We start from the raw sequence: 16211 nt of genomic DNA on the forward strand, positions 1-16211 counted from the left end.
ACAGCAGCCCAGTGCTCTTCCTCATACCAATATGCCAGGCTGTCCTGTCCCTATTTCTGTCTTTCTATTCTCTTCACTCTAATTTCTTTTATGTTCACTGTACATTTTTTTTTCAAACTATGCATTACGGTTTAAGCAACTTGGCAGTAACAGCTACAGTCAACAATTTTCAATGACCCCAGCATCCAGCACAGTGGCTGAAGCCAACTAAGACAAATGACGACTGAATGTGCCAGAAGCCTGGGAAAAGCTGTCCCTGAAGACCCTCAGACTCTGGTGCTCTCTCTGATGGCCACTGCGTCCCTTTCTGACAGTGGCTTGCAGATCCCCACCGCTGAATAAACCTCAGCCTTTCTTACCTCTTCCTCTCTACCCCCCTCCTCCTGGGAGCTGCCAGGATTTACAATTTGCCTACTCTGTGGGTTTTCTTTCAACCTCCAATTAAATGTTCACTGGATTGCAAAAGGAAAATAAAATTTCTCTTAACAGTTAAATTAATTCCTGTCTTAGGGTTTCTATTGCTGTAAAGAGACACCATGATCACACCAATTCTTATAAAGGGAGACATTTAATGGGGTGGCTTAGGCTTACAGTTTCAGAGGTTAGGACTTTATCATCATGGCAGGACATGGCAGCGTGCAGGCAGACACAGTGTTGGAGAGGTAGCTAAGACTTCTACCTCTTGATCAACAGGCAACAGGAAGTGAACTGAGACGATGGGTGTGGCTTGAGCAATTATGAGACCTTAAAGCCAGCACCCACATAACATACTGCCTCCAAAAAGGCCATTTTACTCCAACAAAGCCACACTCCCAATAGTGTCACTCCCTATGAGTTTATGAGGGCAACTGCATTCGAACTACTGCAATTCCTCATGAAATCAGCTTCTTCAAATGCTTAGATACAAGTTATTTAGGAGTACTATTCAAATATGAGGGGAAGCTGGGGAAGTAGCTCAGTGGTAGAATATTTGTCTATACTCAACATACATCAGGCCCCATGTTCAATTTCTAGTACCTCAAAAATTGAAGAAAAAAAAAGAATCATTGGGAACACCCACCTACTGTGGGTGGCATCATTTCCTAGGCAGATTCCTGGACTGCATAGGAGTAAAGGAAATGAGCTGAACACTAACATGAACACATTAATTCACTGTTCTAGCACTTGACTGTGATATAATCAGCTGTCTCAAGTTCCTGCTGCCTGAAATACCCTACAATAAAGGGTTATAACTGGGAACTCTGAAATAAATAAACCCTTTCTCTCCTAAGCTGTTTACAACAGCAACAGGAAATGAAGACAATCAGATAATTAAGCTACGCCTAAAAAGGCTTGCACAACTCCTGTCCACCGAGCAGTGTAAGATTTCACATTTCACTCCCATGACACATGTTTAGCCCAGTGCAGAGCACCTTGGCCTCTATAAAGAGCAGTGAAATTAGTAAAGATTTGCAGAATGCCACTTTTCCTATTCCATACAAAATGGCAGAAAGGTAGCTACTTAAACCAATTTTTCACACACCTAGGAAAGATAACGAAGTTCCAACAAATGAGCTCAGATCACAGGTGATGAAACCCTGTGACAGACGCGGGTAAGTACTGAAGAGCTTTACCTGTCAGCCTTCATGAAGAGGTTAGGCGGGAGCTCAACAAGCTGGTTATGCTGCACATCCAAGACCTCCACCGGTGTTCTCTCTAGCCTTTCAGGGAGCCTTGCTAACTGGTTGTGTCCTGCCAGCAATTTCCGGAGACTACTATTACAAAATAAGCTGTGTGAGAGGGGACAAAACAGAAGGCAACTATTTATATAGGGCTAATTTGGGATGAGGGTTAAAAAAGCATAGGATTTAAATAACCATCATTTCACAAATTATACATTAATTCAGTACAGGCTAACAGGTTCATCTTAATTCTTTATTGGATTTATTTTAGTAAATGCATGTGTTTTCCACGCATGTGTCTATGTACACCACATGGGTACCTGCTGGTGTAGAGGTCAGAAGAGGGCATACAATCCCCAGAACTGGAGTTACAGATGGCTGTGAGCCACCATGTGGGTGCTGGGAATTGAACTCACTCTTATGCAAGAACTGCCAGAGTTATGCTAAGTAATTTCCCTAGTTTTAGCAGGTTTATTTTAATATAAACTTGGAGCTATTTGTATTTCAGTGCCTTCTATATCTGTTTCATAGAAAGGGACACTGAAGAGCTTGGTCTAATTTTGACTGACAAGGTGAGCTTTACAAGGCTGTATGCTTCTCCAGACCCACAAGGCTAATGTGTTCCAGAGTCTGAATGAACACGGCTGAGCAATCTTCACAGAGATGACTAACAGTAAGCAAAGTCTTCAGGAACATTAAGCCTTTTAAATACATCTCAGAAAATGTTACATTTTACTTCATAATTTAGTTTTCCCCTTTTGTCTCCCTAATGCCTGTATATTTTAGAGATCCATAGTTTCATCCTATTCCACAGTAGATACTCTTCTAAAGAGAACAGAATGCAGTATTAGTATCAAATGATAATTCAGTTTAATCCTTCTGGATGCTGTCTAAGCATTAAAATACTACTTCTCTTTTATGTATTTTCATTTATAAATAACTTGTTTTGTTGAACCTGTGTTTCTCTTGATCTTTATTAAACCACAATACCCGTCATATACCTTCTTTAGAGAAACAAATTTTAAATACTAAATCAATTCTAATGAATCAGTTTTGCTTGAATATTAGACCACCAACTGGGTTTGTGTAAAATCGGTAGCTAAACACTGAGGGAGAAAGCAATAGGTATTGTTTTTGCTTTGCATAAAAAAAATGCAGAGAAACATTGAATTCTATGGCAATATAACTCTTGGCATTTCCTTTGAATAAGCATTTGTCTGGACCCACAAAAGCCTACACTGGTACAGAGCCAATTGAACATTGGCTTTGGGAAAATGGGAAAATCTCGGTTACCTTGTATTTATTAGTGTGTGAAAGTGTAATAGAGTGTGAGCACATTTAGCCCCTGATGTGCCTGCCACCTGTGGAACTGAGGAGGGAAAGACAAAATAGGAGAATAGTAAGAAAGATAAAAAGATAATGGTAAAAGCTTTTCCAACAATTTTCCTCCCTAAACGTGGCCATTTTTCTTTCTCACGTTCCTCTTCTAAAAGCACAGGGCATGGTTTGTGTTTGTCTGTCTACCTCTCATTCTAGTGGTGACTGCTGCATGAGGGTCTATTAAATGTTCAATTAACTAATGTTCTGGGGACAGAAAGCGTTTTTAAATGAATCAGATTTATGGATATTACGATGGCTGAAGAACAAAGAGCAATTAATCATTTCAGGGACTGAAATGTAACTTGGATTTATTTTATGAGAGCAATATTCTAACACAATGAGAGCTACATGTGTATTTGGAAACTCTCTAGGTGCCACATTAAAAAGTAAAATGAAATAATTCTTATCACTTGACTCACTGTGTCTAAAATACTTTTAGTGTCACTATAAATATTTTACATTTGTTGTCAAATTTACAGTTCTTCACTAGAAACAGTTACATCTCAGATGATCACTCTGTGTGTGTGTGTGTGTGAGTGAGAGAGAGAGAGAGAGACTGACAACATAAGTCATCAATGTCTATCTTCCTCATTAATTATTGTTTTTTTGAGGCAGGGGCTCCCACTGAACCCACCACCCACCCACTGGCTAGATGCTGCACTCCAGAGACCCACTCATGTCTGCTTCCAGTGCTAGGGTTACAAACACATGTGAGCATGCTTGGCTTTTTTTGTATGGACACTGAAGACCCAAACTCAGGTCTTGTATGACAGGCACTTTTAACTGAGTCATCTCCCCATACTCATACTTTTAAGGGTCAATTACAAGAAGTCTGTCATAAAGATCAAATAAAGGTTAAGCTAAATGTTACTTTTACCTTATTTGTATTGATATGTTTTATTATACACTGATAGGAACAACTTTTCCCTGTCCTATGACTGGCTAAAAAAGGTTGAAATAAATGAACTTAAATTTTGGCAGTAACTGGCCATCAACTAAGTTTAAATTACTAATCAGCGTCTTGGTCAGAAGAGCCACACTTCAATTCCAGGCATCACATAGAGATGTTAGGAGCACTGAGGTATACACCATGTTCATCACAGACAAGTTCCCATGGCAGCCTTGGAAGGACTTCCCTTATGATTTATTACCCATCTGGGTAGTCACAATTACTTAACTGGAAAAGATTTATCTCTATCAATGGATACGAGAAATCATCACATAGCAACTTGAAAAATGTTATTAAAGAACAAATTATGATGGGAAGATGAGTCAGTGGCATGACAAGCTGTGTTCAGATCCCTGGAACTCGTACAAGCCAGAAGCAGCAGCACCCATGCATGAAATCCATGTGCTTCTAAGGGTGAAATGAGAACTGAGGGCAGCTGATATATGCATCAGCACATGAAAAAGTCCTCTTCTTCGAGGTAGACAGTGAGGACTAACCGCAGGGAGTCCTCTGACCTCCATGTGGAAACCATGCACACACCCAACATTATTAAAAAGCACACATTATGGGAAAAAAAAAAAAAGGGCAGAAAGAAAGTGACGTTTGCAGATCTCCTATTTCAAGTTTGAATTTAAAGAGAAAAGGACCACCTAGTTTGCTCTTTCAAGGTTTACTGATCTAACAATATCCATCTGCCTCGTGTCCTACCACCAACAAAATAATATCCTAGGGGGAAAATTATCTAGGGTAAGGTAGAAAGAATTAAGATCCACGAGGTACATTCCTGGTTTATTTGCAATTTTTCCAATAAACACTATCACATATGCAATGTCAGCCTGAAAGACAAAGGCTTACTCTACTCTCCACCCCATGACAATACAGAAATAAAAACCAATGAATACATTCGAAAACAGTCTCGTGGGATTCACACAACTAATAAGATAAACACTAAGTCTGTTGGGGAATATTATTTTCAGGTGTGTGACTTTTGTTTATGCTGCATTTGTTTAACTCTGTGATGCTGTGATTCTTTGCCTGTCTAAAACATCTGGTGGTCCTAATGAAGAGCTGAATGGCCGGCAACAGCAAGGCAGGGGCAAGGATAGACGTGGCTGACAGTCAGAGAGTATAAATAGGAGAAAGGAGGAAGGAGGAAGGAGGAGCAACCTGAGAACAAGAAAAGGAGAATACCAGGGGTGGGCCAGCCAGCCAGCCAGCCAGCCAGCCATACACAGAATAAGAGAGAAAGTAAGATTTACAGGACAGCTAAAAGTCCAGAGGAAAGGGCAGACAGGTTAATTTAAGATAAGAAAAAGCTGTCTAGGAACAAGACAGGCTAAGGTCAGGCATAATAAGCCTCCATGTATAATTTACTTGGGAGTTGGGTGGCAGGGTTCCTCAAAAAGCCAAAAGAGTAAAAAAGCATCAGATAACTACTTAAGTCAGCATATTATCATCGATCATCTATATTTTGTATCCTCTCATTTGATCTGAAATACTTACCGGGCAGGGAGTTCACATATTTGATTATGGCCAATATCTAAAACTTCTAACTTTCGGCTTTCACATACCCACTCAGGCACATTTTCTAGGCAGTTTCTAAAGATAAGAACATAAAAATTGTTATTTTAAAAATTAAATCTGACCTCAAATATGAAGTTTAATTTTTTAAAGTTTATATACATCTGTGTGTATGTACAGTTTCATGCAGCTGCCCACTGAGGCCAGAAGAAAGCATGGCACACTCTGCAGCTGGGGTTACAGACAGTTGTGTGCCACTGGTACAGATGCTGGGAGTGAACTCTACGGTTCTCTGCAAGAGCAGCACCCACTTTACTTCTGAGCCACCTCTCCAGCTCCTCAAATACAGACACAGTGTCTGCACCGTCTCTATCCTAAGAGATTTCTACTTCTCAGCCGTTAGCATCCCTTTGGAGAGCACTGCAATTCAGAAAGAGGACTCGTACTCGGGGAAGTGACCCAGTTAAGTCAAACGATCAACTAACAAATATTACTCTTGAGTTTACATTTTTATCATTGGCATTAAAGCAATTCCCAATTCTACTTGGCATCATGAAAATATAGGTACTGGGAAGGACGGGAAGTGAAATGGTGCACTAATAGTTAAGACTTAGAATTAGCTATTTGAACATGTTTACTTGGGCACTGGACAATAATTACAGTTACTAGAAACAAGTGAACTGAACCAATAATGACTTTATTAAATGATCTGACCACACACATACACACACACACAGAGAGAGAGACACACACACATAGATCATACCACACACACACACACTCACACCATACCCCCCTACACACAGAGAGAGACACATGAGAAGGCCATGTTCCAGAGTCACAAAGGAAGATGAGCAATATTTAAGGGACCAATTTAGGGCGCTGACCAAGGGATTCCAATGAGGACTATGTGTCAATTATATTCTATGAGTAAGAGGAAAACAGGCTCACTCAGTAGCCAAGTCTCTAAAGTAAATCTGTATAAGGCTTAGGTACCTATGTATATAAGCTCCTGTTTTCATTTAAAAACTGAAAAATTAAACCCAGAGTTGATAAGGAGGGGTGGGAAAAAAGCCTAAGAACTTAATCAACTAATGTCTGGATTTAAGTTAAATACACTGTAGCAATTTAATAGGAAATTCATAAAACAATTCAAAGAACTTTATATCTAAGTTTACATTAAAGTTACAAATAGGTATTAATAGTTACAATAGCCAATCAGTGTGCTTTTCATGATGAAAGGTAAAATTCTAGGCCTTGTAACTCAAACTGCCATTGGGATTGCAATGGATGGCATCTCAAACGCACCACAATCCATACCCTCACACAGCTTAAGAGTTGGCATCTCCAGAGAGCCAGACCCTATGTGTTCTGAAATTTTGGTATTTCCTTAAAATGAGTTTCGATTTTAGTGGGTTAAAATTACTGAAGTTCACTTGTGTAAATACGTGCTGTAGACAAAGCCATGCCTTTATGCCATTGTGGGGCATCTATTTTTGTATGTTTAGGCACTGAGTCAGGAAGAGCAACTGTAGAAGAGTCAGGGGCTCTCCCTACATGCAGCAAGCTAAGAGTCCAGCATCTCCTGAGGGTTGGGCAAGTACATGTGTGTACAAAGTGATCAAAAGGAACTCAGAAGAACAACAGCACACAATTAATGCACATAAAGGCTACTGAACCTTCGAGTCACCTGAAGCCTCCAGTCCTTTAGGTGTAAACCTAGGTTCCAAACTGGTTCCGGAATTGGGGGTGCTACCTCAGTGGTATAGACTTGCTTAGCTTGGATGAAGCCCTGAGTTTAAAAACTCAGGTGCAGGGGGGAAAAAAAAAAAAATCACAGGAAGACGGCATCCAAAGTCACTTGATTTTTTTGTAGATGAAGTTTTAAATTAAGTATAACTTTTATTATTTTTAAAACATTTTAGTTTTGTTATTTTCCTTCAAAAATAGGAAGAAAAAAAAAAAAAAAAAAAAAGGAAAGCCTTAAGCGTAGGCTTGGATGGAACAAGCCAAAGACTCCTGCAATGGGCCAGCAGTTCAGGGAGGTGCTTGCTGTTTCTTACCTTGAGACATCCATGTAAGACAGATAACTCGGAACCGGGTAAACATCAAGCTGAACAAGTTCTAGAGGGGAAGAACACAAACACGTTATTGCCCACGTGACTCTGTAGGAAGTGCTGACTTCCCCTGTTTAGTTTAGGAAATACAGGGCATCTCCCAGTGCAACTTGAACTGCAGGAGAACAAAGCCATTTTCCAGTGCAACCGTGAGTGGTTCACTTTGCTCCTACTCATTTATGTGCCTTCTCACCGTTACGTGTGCTAAACTGTCCCTAAAAGGTCACCCAAGTGAATAGCATAGTTTTAATTCTCACATATCATCCATAAAACCAAACGCCCCTCGGTTTGACTCTCTCACAACTGAGACAGCACACTTGGGTGTGTCATAAACGAGCTCCTCTAGTCAGATTAGGTTGTCCTTAGGAAATGGCACTACTGTCTGCCGAGGGCTCTGTTCCTTGGACAGAGCAGTTTCTGAAAGGCCTGCTCTTCATTTAGAGGTTCAGCCCACCCTGGTCCCAGTGAGAGGCTTACAGAGTAACTTTGTGGTACCAACTCCCTTCTTTCCAACATTTCAGGCACCCTCCCACCTTAGAGCAGATGAGTCACGCATATCAAGTCCATATTGGTAGGCTGGACAAATGGTGTGTGGATTCTCCTCCTCTGTCCTAAGTTATTTTGCTATCAGAATGAAAGCGTTACTTGTATCACGTACTCCTCCTAAGGATCTCTCCTGTTAAGTTACACTATCTGACTCCCCACACCATACACCCACAAGTAATAAACAACCCCAGTCAGGGTGTTAATAAATAAGAATTTTGCTCTCATGATGTTCCTATGGGCACATAGCCCAGGTTTATCTTCAAGTAATCCCATTGTCAGTGGAACACAAAATTGCAGGTCTTGAATGGAGCCTCCAGTATTTCATCGGGAAGCCAGTGGAACGGTTTACCTTGCCCCTTACTTTAAGCAGAAGAAACAAATGACCAGTGTGAGCAATTGAACATGACATGAAAGACCAACTAGGAATAAAAAAGTCTTCCCTTCTGGTTCCTGTAAATAACCAGCTGGCATTCTTCTCTCGGGCCTTTTGTCATGGAAGGATTTAACACTTACTTTAGTAAATGAGGAGAGAATAAAGTCAGTGAGGCGTGGATGACGGGGCTGGGTAAACAGAGCGGTTTGGATGTAGTCTGCCACTTACCGTTAGAAGAAGCATAGAGTGCTTTGAGGGAATAGCCACAAACGTTCAGTGTCACCAGCTGATTCCTTTCACAGTGCAGCACTTCAATGTTGTTGAAAATCACAGCATCGAGATCACCAAGTCTATTGTCTCGCAGGTCCAGCTGAGTGACATGCTGAATGAAGTCCACTTCGTCTGCTATAAGCTTTCTGAGTACGTTCAGTCTTAAGGAAGAAGGACACAAACACAAGCTACTTAGCTACAATGCTAGAAATAAACTGCTGAACCCAAACAGTATGCTGTAATGAGAGAGGACTCAAGTATTAGTGTATTAGAATGCTCCATGCTGTCTGTAATCTTAGCATCGGCGGTTTTTTAACTGGAAAGATTCACTAGCTATTTTTAACTACAATTCTAAGAGGCCTGAACACAATTTAGGCCATGAAGGCTGGAAGAGAAACACATATATTGATTTTACTTAATTCACTTCAAAAGAAGAAAACATATCTACTTAGGCACTTCCAAAGAAGGAGGCTAGGAGAGCACAGATGCCATTCTGGAATGAACATTGGAAACAAATCCAGAACCACCGGAGACACACTGGGACTGCACTGGCTCCCTAAAGGAAGAGACGGAAGTATGGAAAAGAAGACAGCAATTATAAAGGACAATGAACTCAAGGCACATACTGAATGGGAGCACCAGAGATGGAAAGGTAGCAAAGGGACTCTTGACTGTTAGGATCAGGACTGACAGCCTAAGCTACTTCAATACATCTACTACTACTGCACACTGGCACCATGATTATTGAGAAATCATAAAACGAAGGACATTGATGGGCATCAATTTTACAATGGAGCAAAACAGGAAAAGATGGCAGAATCTTTTGTCATGATAACCAGTTGGTTGAGTGAAGCTACTGCAGATGAGCTGTGAAAGACAAGCACCAACGGATCAATATGAGAAAGATATGAAATCAGTATTACAAATATAAATTAAGTCTCCGCTGCAAGAAAATAGATGGAAATGTCACTTTCATGGCACCAGGGTAGGTTACGCCTCTCTCCCCAGGTAAGAAAGCCCTGAGCTGTAATTACACACGGAGTTTAAGAGCAGACATTCCCTGGAGTTTCCGTCCTTCAGAAAACAAACCGGAGCTATGAATGTAAGCGGGTGAGAGATACCATAAAGAAATGCAAGGATGAGTGATAGCACAGCACGAGGATTTGCCAACAACCAAGGGCAGCAAGCACATGGTGTCTTCAAATGTCCCTAAAATGATGGTTTTAGTTCCTCCCTTTCTTGTTCTGGGTTGTAAGATTCCAAATTTGGCCTTGGCCCAGAAATGTGCCCATTTCCAAATGCTCAATAGATGATCAGAATGTGCACAAAGAAATAAAAAGCTGCCTCATTTTGGAGACAACAGGCCTGAAGGAATTTAAGGAATGTTTCATGTTCTTCCCCAAATTATACTTTGAATGACCATAATAGCATTGTCATCTTCATTTCAAACAGCAACCCACCCACAGGTTTGCAGCAAGACGATGAGGAGCTTTGTTTAATGAGGAATCAAAAGAAAGTCCACGAGAAAAGAAAAGTATGGTTCCTGTGTGTGGACACCTAGAGCAACAGTCACCTAAGTCATCTGTGACATGAGAAAAACATGTTTCTTATTCTGTAAAACACTCACGAAAATGGAAGGAATTCCTGTCTCCCAAGTCTGTGTACACTTGGTCTGTGGCCTTGGTGACCACTTCTGGCTTTGTATTGGTAAGAACAAGATGAAGTGCTCTGCAATGCTCCATAGAAGAACTAAATATGTTGTGATGTTGTAGGAATGTACAAAATACAGAGACCCTACAAAGCGGGTGCACCCCACTGAATCCCAAGGGTGTGGAGAGCAGAGACTGGCAGTTCACAAAGAGTGGCCCTGTGGCTTCTCCATCAAAGCGAGGAGCAAAGCAATGTGTGACTTTCAAGCGTGCCACGGGCTAAGTGGAGGGGACAGTAACATACTGGCTACATTCATGTACTTAACCAGGGCTTTACCTACTGAATGCTAACACTGGGAGAGCAAGACTAAGAGCATTTTCTACAGGCCTGTTTTCTACATCTCTAAGTCATCAGAGCACACACACGCACATGGCTTGCTACTCAAAGCTAACGCTTACATCAGCTGTTTTCCCGCACAGTCAACCAGTCATAAAGTGCCTGAATACAGCATCAGTGTCATTGTGGAAGAGTAGCAAAGAAATGGCTGCCCAGCCCATGTTGGAACACACAGTGAGAAGCGAAGACAGAGCCTCTTGCACAGGACTTGGAAGCCACTGGGCTGCAAGCAGATACAACTGAGGAAAGCCTGTGCCTCACAGGCACGAGTGAGGATGTAAAGAAGGGAAACAAAGGATTCGTGGTCCAGCTGGCAACTGATGGGAACCTGGTCCCAAGAAGACAAAGAGCAAAGGTAAAGGGCTGATTATACTGAAGACTGTCAATGAGGGGAAGGGATACAAGGAAAGGTGATTGCTTGTAAGTCTGATGCAGCATATCTTTTGGGAGGAAGTGCAATAAAATCAGCTGTGTGTGTGTAGAGGGAATTCAGTGACTCTACTAGCTTCAACTGAACACAAGGACAGAACTAGAAATAAATCTACACGTTCCCTCTCTGCTTTAGCACAGGAACCCAGAAAGGAACAGTTACCTATGCACTCAGTATTTACAATGTCCAGTGTCTTCTCTGGTAAATAGCATCTACCTGATGTCATCCAAAAAGACTCAAACTAAACTCACAATCCCAGGACTTCTCAAGGCTCTTCCTAAGAGCTGTCACTAGACACATTAATCAACCTCATTTGTAATCTCATTCAAGAGAAATGACTGCTTTGTCACATGGACCACATAACTCTGGAACGGCTTCAAATTTGTTACCTGAGGTCAGTGCCTACCATTGCTGGCTCTAAGAGAGCCACATCATTGAATCACTGGAAAAAAGAAAAACAGACCTACATTCTGAAATACGAAATTACCTATACAAATAAGTCAGATTAAAAACATTATGCTTATAAATAAATTTAACCAGGCAAAATGTCTGTCCCTGTCCCATTGTAAAAGTTCTCAAACTCAGATCGATTACAACTATTTACATTTGCCAAATGAAAAATTTCAGCCCTGCATGCCATTCATAACCCTAGTTAGGAAAGCCTGCCTTCGCAGCGTGAGGAGAAGCCAAGCAATTCTCCACTGGCAGGATGTCCGGTCCACAAGCCAAACCATGTAAGTGGGAAGGAAGGGAGCAAACGAAGCCACTTTACTGAATGACACTCAGAAAGCGCCTGTGTTAGCGGAGAGGGGAAAGTGGGTAGCGAAGCAAGGACAGTCCCGCTTTCCACAGAGTAAAGACGTCAAGAAAGATACCTTTGCGCAAGTGCTAGGCAGTTCAACTTGATTCTATCCACAACTCCAGAAGTTGGGTTCTATTATTAACTGTAATTTGTAGATCAGAAGTAAACACAGAAATTAACCTACTCAAGATAGTAAATAAACATCAACTTCTGATTGATGGATGGGGGGGGTAATTTAGTTGAAAAAGTACCAAACTCAGTAAGCCAGCATTAAAGACTCACCCATGTACACTGCTTTGTAAGATGTTAGATCCATAACAAGCTCGTTTTTCTTTTAAAAAGATAAATTTAACAAGCATCCTCCTTGGGCACATAGAGATGGCTCAACTGTTACATGCACTTTCTTGTCTTTGTTGAGGACCTGGATTTGGTTCTTAGTACCCACATGGCATCTCACAGTTGCCTATAACTCCAGTTCTAGGAGGCTTGACACCCTCTTCTGACATCAGTGGGCCCCAGGCATGCTCATGGTGCATACACGCATTCAGGCAAAACACTCACATATGGAGAATGGAATAAATACATCTCTAAGGGAATGCAAAAACAGGTCCTCTTGTGTAAGGAATCTCTGTAATTAGAAACTGATAGAAGCTTATTTACCAAAGGATGAAGGCAAAGTACCCATGGGCAGCAAAGACAGTGCCAGAGGTTCCTAGCTGGGTTTCAGTGTGGTTGAACTAAAAATGAAGGCTCTCAGCTTTTACAAGGGATCAGAGTAGAGGGAGTAGCTAACTTTGGATCTGATAGGAGACTGATTACAGAACTTATGTTTTTGTGAAGAATGGTAAGCTAAGCTCTGAGCCACTTGAATGGTTATAAAAAAGTTAAATCATTTTAACTTAATGCATACATTAAGTTAAAGGGGAAAAAGAATCAAGAGATATTTCACAGTATCGAATGTCTCAGGCAAGACACTGATAAGAAAGACTGGGAACAATCTCCACCACGTTCTCGATGATTTTCAGTTAACATCAACAGTCCTCTACCCCAGGGCTCCTATATATTCATGCAAATTAACACCGGGTCAGGTTCACAAAACCAAAGAAAACCCTCACAATGCAAAGTCATTCATCAGTTGGGATATTTTAAAGCAAGCTTCAGGGAAGAACAAATCCTACAATTAGTCATTAATACAAGCCAGTCACTCAATTGAGATATATTTCTCAGTAGACGTTACCTTAGGTCCACGTGTTTAATATGAGGCATTCTTCTGAAAGCCTGTAGCCTGAGGGTCTCCATACAGTTCCCAGCCATACAGAGTTTGTCTACAGCAGTCACCTTCTCCAATACCTCTGGAATGTCAGTGAATTCATTAAAGGAAAGACCCAGATAGCTGAGCTGGTGCATGTTCTCCAACTCAGCAGGAAGAGACTGGAGAAAATTCCCATCCAGCAAAAACGTCTGCAAGCTATCAAAGAAGACATAACAATTACACAGAAAAATGTACATTTTCCAACTTTCTTATCAACATACAAATTCATGAAGATCACATTACTATAATGCTGCAAAAGTATAATGACAGGCAGAAGGTACCAATGGGCAAGGGAATAAGATCAGAAATGAAGACCTTAGCCTTCTATTATAAAATGAGAAATGTTACCAATCTCCTCAACTTGCAAAGGTACACATGTGCTAAGTGCAGTGCAAACCTGCCCCAATATGCACTTACTTATTTTTTCTTAAAATTAATTTGTAAGGCTTAAAATTCAATAGCCCAGAAAATGAGAAAGTAACCTCTTCTATGCGTAGATATACTCATTCATAGGGAGTGCTGTTCAAAAGAACTGCACTTTAGTTCCTACTCGACTAAAGACCTAAATTCTTAACACGTTGAGTTCTACAGCCTACAAGTGCCTTCCTGCTAGAGGTGAGGCCAGCACTTCCTTGGCAAACATAACAGATTAATATGATGTGCAATTTCCCCGGAGACTCCCAGATCCCCCTGGGGTTTACAGTACACACTTCTGCATAGCTCCAACGGCTGCTGGGACCTCTCGAAGAGCGTTGCAAGACACATTCAGCTCTGCTAGGGTTGGAATGCTGCAGACTGCCGACGGAAAGGCTCCTAGGTGGTTATTGGAAAGATTAAGGCTCTTCAGCTTGGTGAACCTGTCACAATAAAAGAGAAAGAAGAAGCAGGTGTCACAAATGCATGGCACAGTCTCGAGGATAACCCTGCTCTACTACCTGATCTGACTGAGGTAGAACTCCAGCCCTTCAAGGCTTAGGGAGTAGCAAAGATACAGAGCAAATCTGACTCTGATGCCAGTGTTTTCCCTAAAACTAAAACATATTCAGAAAGACTTACTGCTGTAAAGCCAGGGTAACTGAAGAATACGTTCTACTTTCAAACTCTATTGTCCTTTACACAATTAACATTACATCCCAAGGTCAAGACTATTTTTACAAACTTGCTTTGTGCTGCTTTTGCTTCTTTCGGGCACTGAACATACTTCAGATTGCACAGAGAACCCAGACACAAAGTCACAGATTGGCAAAAACAGAAAACAATGGCATCCATCTTGATATCTGTGTTACATAAAATGGTTTTCACTCCCTTGAGGCTGCCACCTGTGGTGGGCGAAGGAGCTGACCCTCCCCCTTACCAGCTGCAGCACTTGGGACAGTAGACCCTGCACTTGGGTAGCACAGTAGGAGCAGGTGTTGGAGCAGGTGTGACTGAGCCAGCTCTGATGTTGTGAGCATGAGAGAGCTGCCCCTATTACTCATCTGTCACGTGGCAGCATGGGCGGGGAGAGATGCCCTAACACAACACTGTCCCCCACCCATCAATGTCTGAGGCAGGTGGGAGAGCTGGCCCTGAGGTCACAAGAGCTCCCTGTCCCTCATCAACTGCAACATTTCTGAGAGTGGCCCCTATACCCCACAAAGCTGGCCCAGAAGGTGTAGGTGTGGGAGACCCACCCTTAGGTCTCAAAAGCAGAGGACTGGTCGGCCCTGACCTTTACTCATTGATGCAAGGGATGAGCTATCCAGGGCAATACTGGAGAGCTCATCCTGGTAGTGAGCACAGGGAGAGCTGGCATGCTGATCAATCCTGCAACTACCCAAGCCCCAAACCAGGGCTTTGTTGGCCCACCCCACCATCCACCCCATCTGCGATCTGCTGGAGTACAGGTTGGGGGGGATGGTCCTGTGAACCCAAGGCTGCAGAATCTCCAAAATACAGGGTAGCAACAGGATGTCCTGGAAGAGTCTCAGTGATGGTCCAGAGTCTGTGGTGTAGCCGGGACCAAGGGCTTTGAACCAGACCAATGATTCTTTGTGATGAGTGCCTGCATATAAAGATACATGGACCAAGGGGTTTACCACTTGACTCACTGTGTCACAATGCAGTGTCCAGGGGATTGTCCTTCTTCCTTTTTTTTTTTTTTTTCCTCTTTTCTCTCTTAAATTTTATGTTATTTGGGGGTGGGGGTGGGGTGGGACTGGGACACATAGTGTGAAAACACAGAGAATGAATAAAAAGAAAGTTAAAAATGGTTTTCATTTAAAAATGTCAGTACTATCTAAACATCTTATCTTGGTTTTTATATGTAAATCTTTACATTTCTAATTAAGTATAATGTCAGCATATAGAGTTCCTACAAAGGAAGATAGTTGATGCCCTTTAGTTTTTGAGGAGGCAAAGGAGCTCTGGAATAGGGCTGCCAGATAAACTACCTAACACCATTAAATATGGCCTGCAGACAATGTTTCTTCATTAAATATGTGCCAAACTTTGCATGGAATAAACTCATGCTAAAACAAACCATTTGTAACTCAAATTTAACTGGTATTTGCGCCAGCCTTCCTTCTCCTCAAATATAGCAGCTCCCTCAGATGATGCCTCTGCTTCTATTCAAGCAGAGCCATGGTCCTCTTTCAAGATGCTTTCCACAACTGGTAAGAAGAGAAATTTTGCACACTGTTGAGAATTAATAATGACCTTCCAAGGAAGGAAACTGATCTGCTAGACATAGATTTCCACAAAGTGGAGAACAAGGACTTCAAAGTCAGTAAGTGTTCAGGAGGGGAGCCAGAGGTCTGGCCTCT

The 16211-nt window shown here is 41.7% G+C and overlaps 1 protein-coding gene across 1 annotated transcript in view; it reads right to left on the reverse strand.

Annotated features, from left to right (window-relative positions):
• The window catches only part of Phlpp1 (PH domain and leucine rich repeat protein phosphatase 1), a 193795-nt gene that overhangs the window by 42081 nt on the left and 135503 nt on the right, over positions 1-16211 (reverse strand). Inside the window, exons 5-10 of the mRNA XM_051203918.1 lie at positions 14118-14264; positions 13333-13563; positions 8776-8978; positions 7575-7635; positions 5494-5589; positions 1614-1769 (exon numbers count right to left, since the gene is read on the reverse strand). Of these exons, the coding sequence (XP_051059875.1) occupies positions 1614-1769; positions 5494-5589; positions 7575-7635; positions 8776-8978; positions 13333-13563; positions 14118-14264 (894 nt within the window). The remainder of the gene's footprint in view (positions 1-1613; positions 1770-5493; positions 5590-7574; positions 7636-8775; positions 8979-13332; positions 13564-14117; positions 14265-16211) is intronic.

The sequence above is a fragment of the Phodopus roborovskii genome, unplaced genomic scaffold (genome assembly GCF_943737965.1).
Source record: "Phodopus roborovskii unplaced genomic scaffold, PHOROB, whole genome shotgun sequence".
NCBI lineage: Eukaryota > Metazoa > Chordata > Mammalia > Rodentia > Cricetidae > Phodopus > Phodopus roborovskii.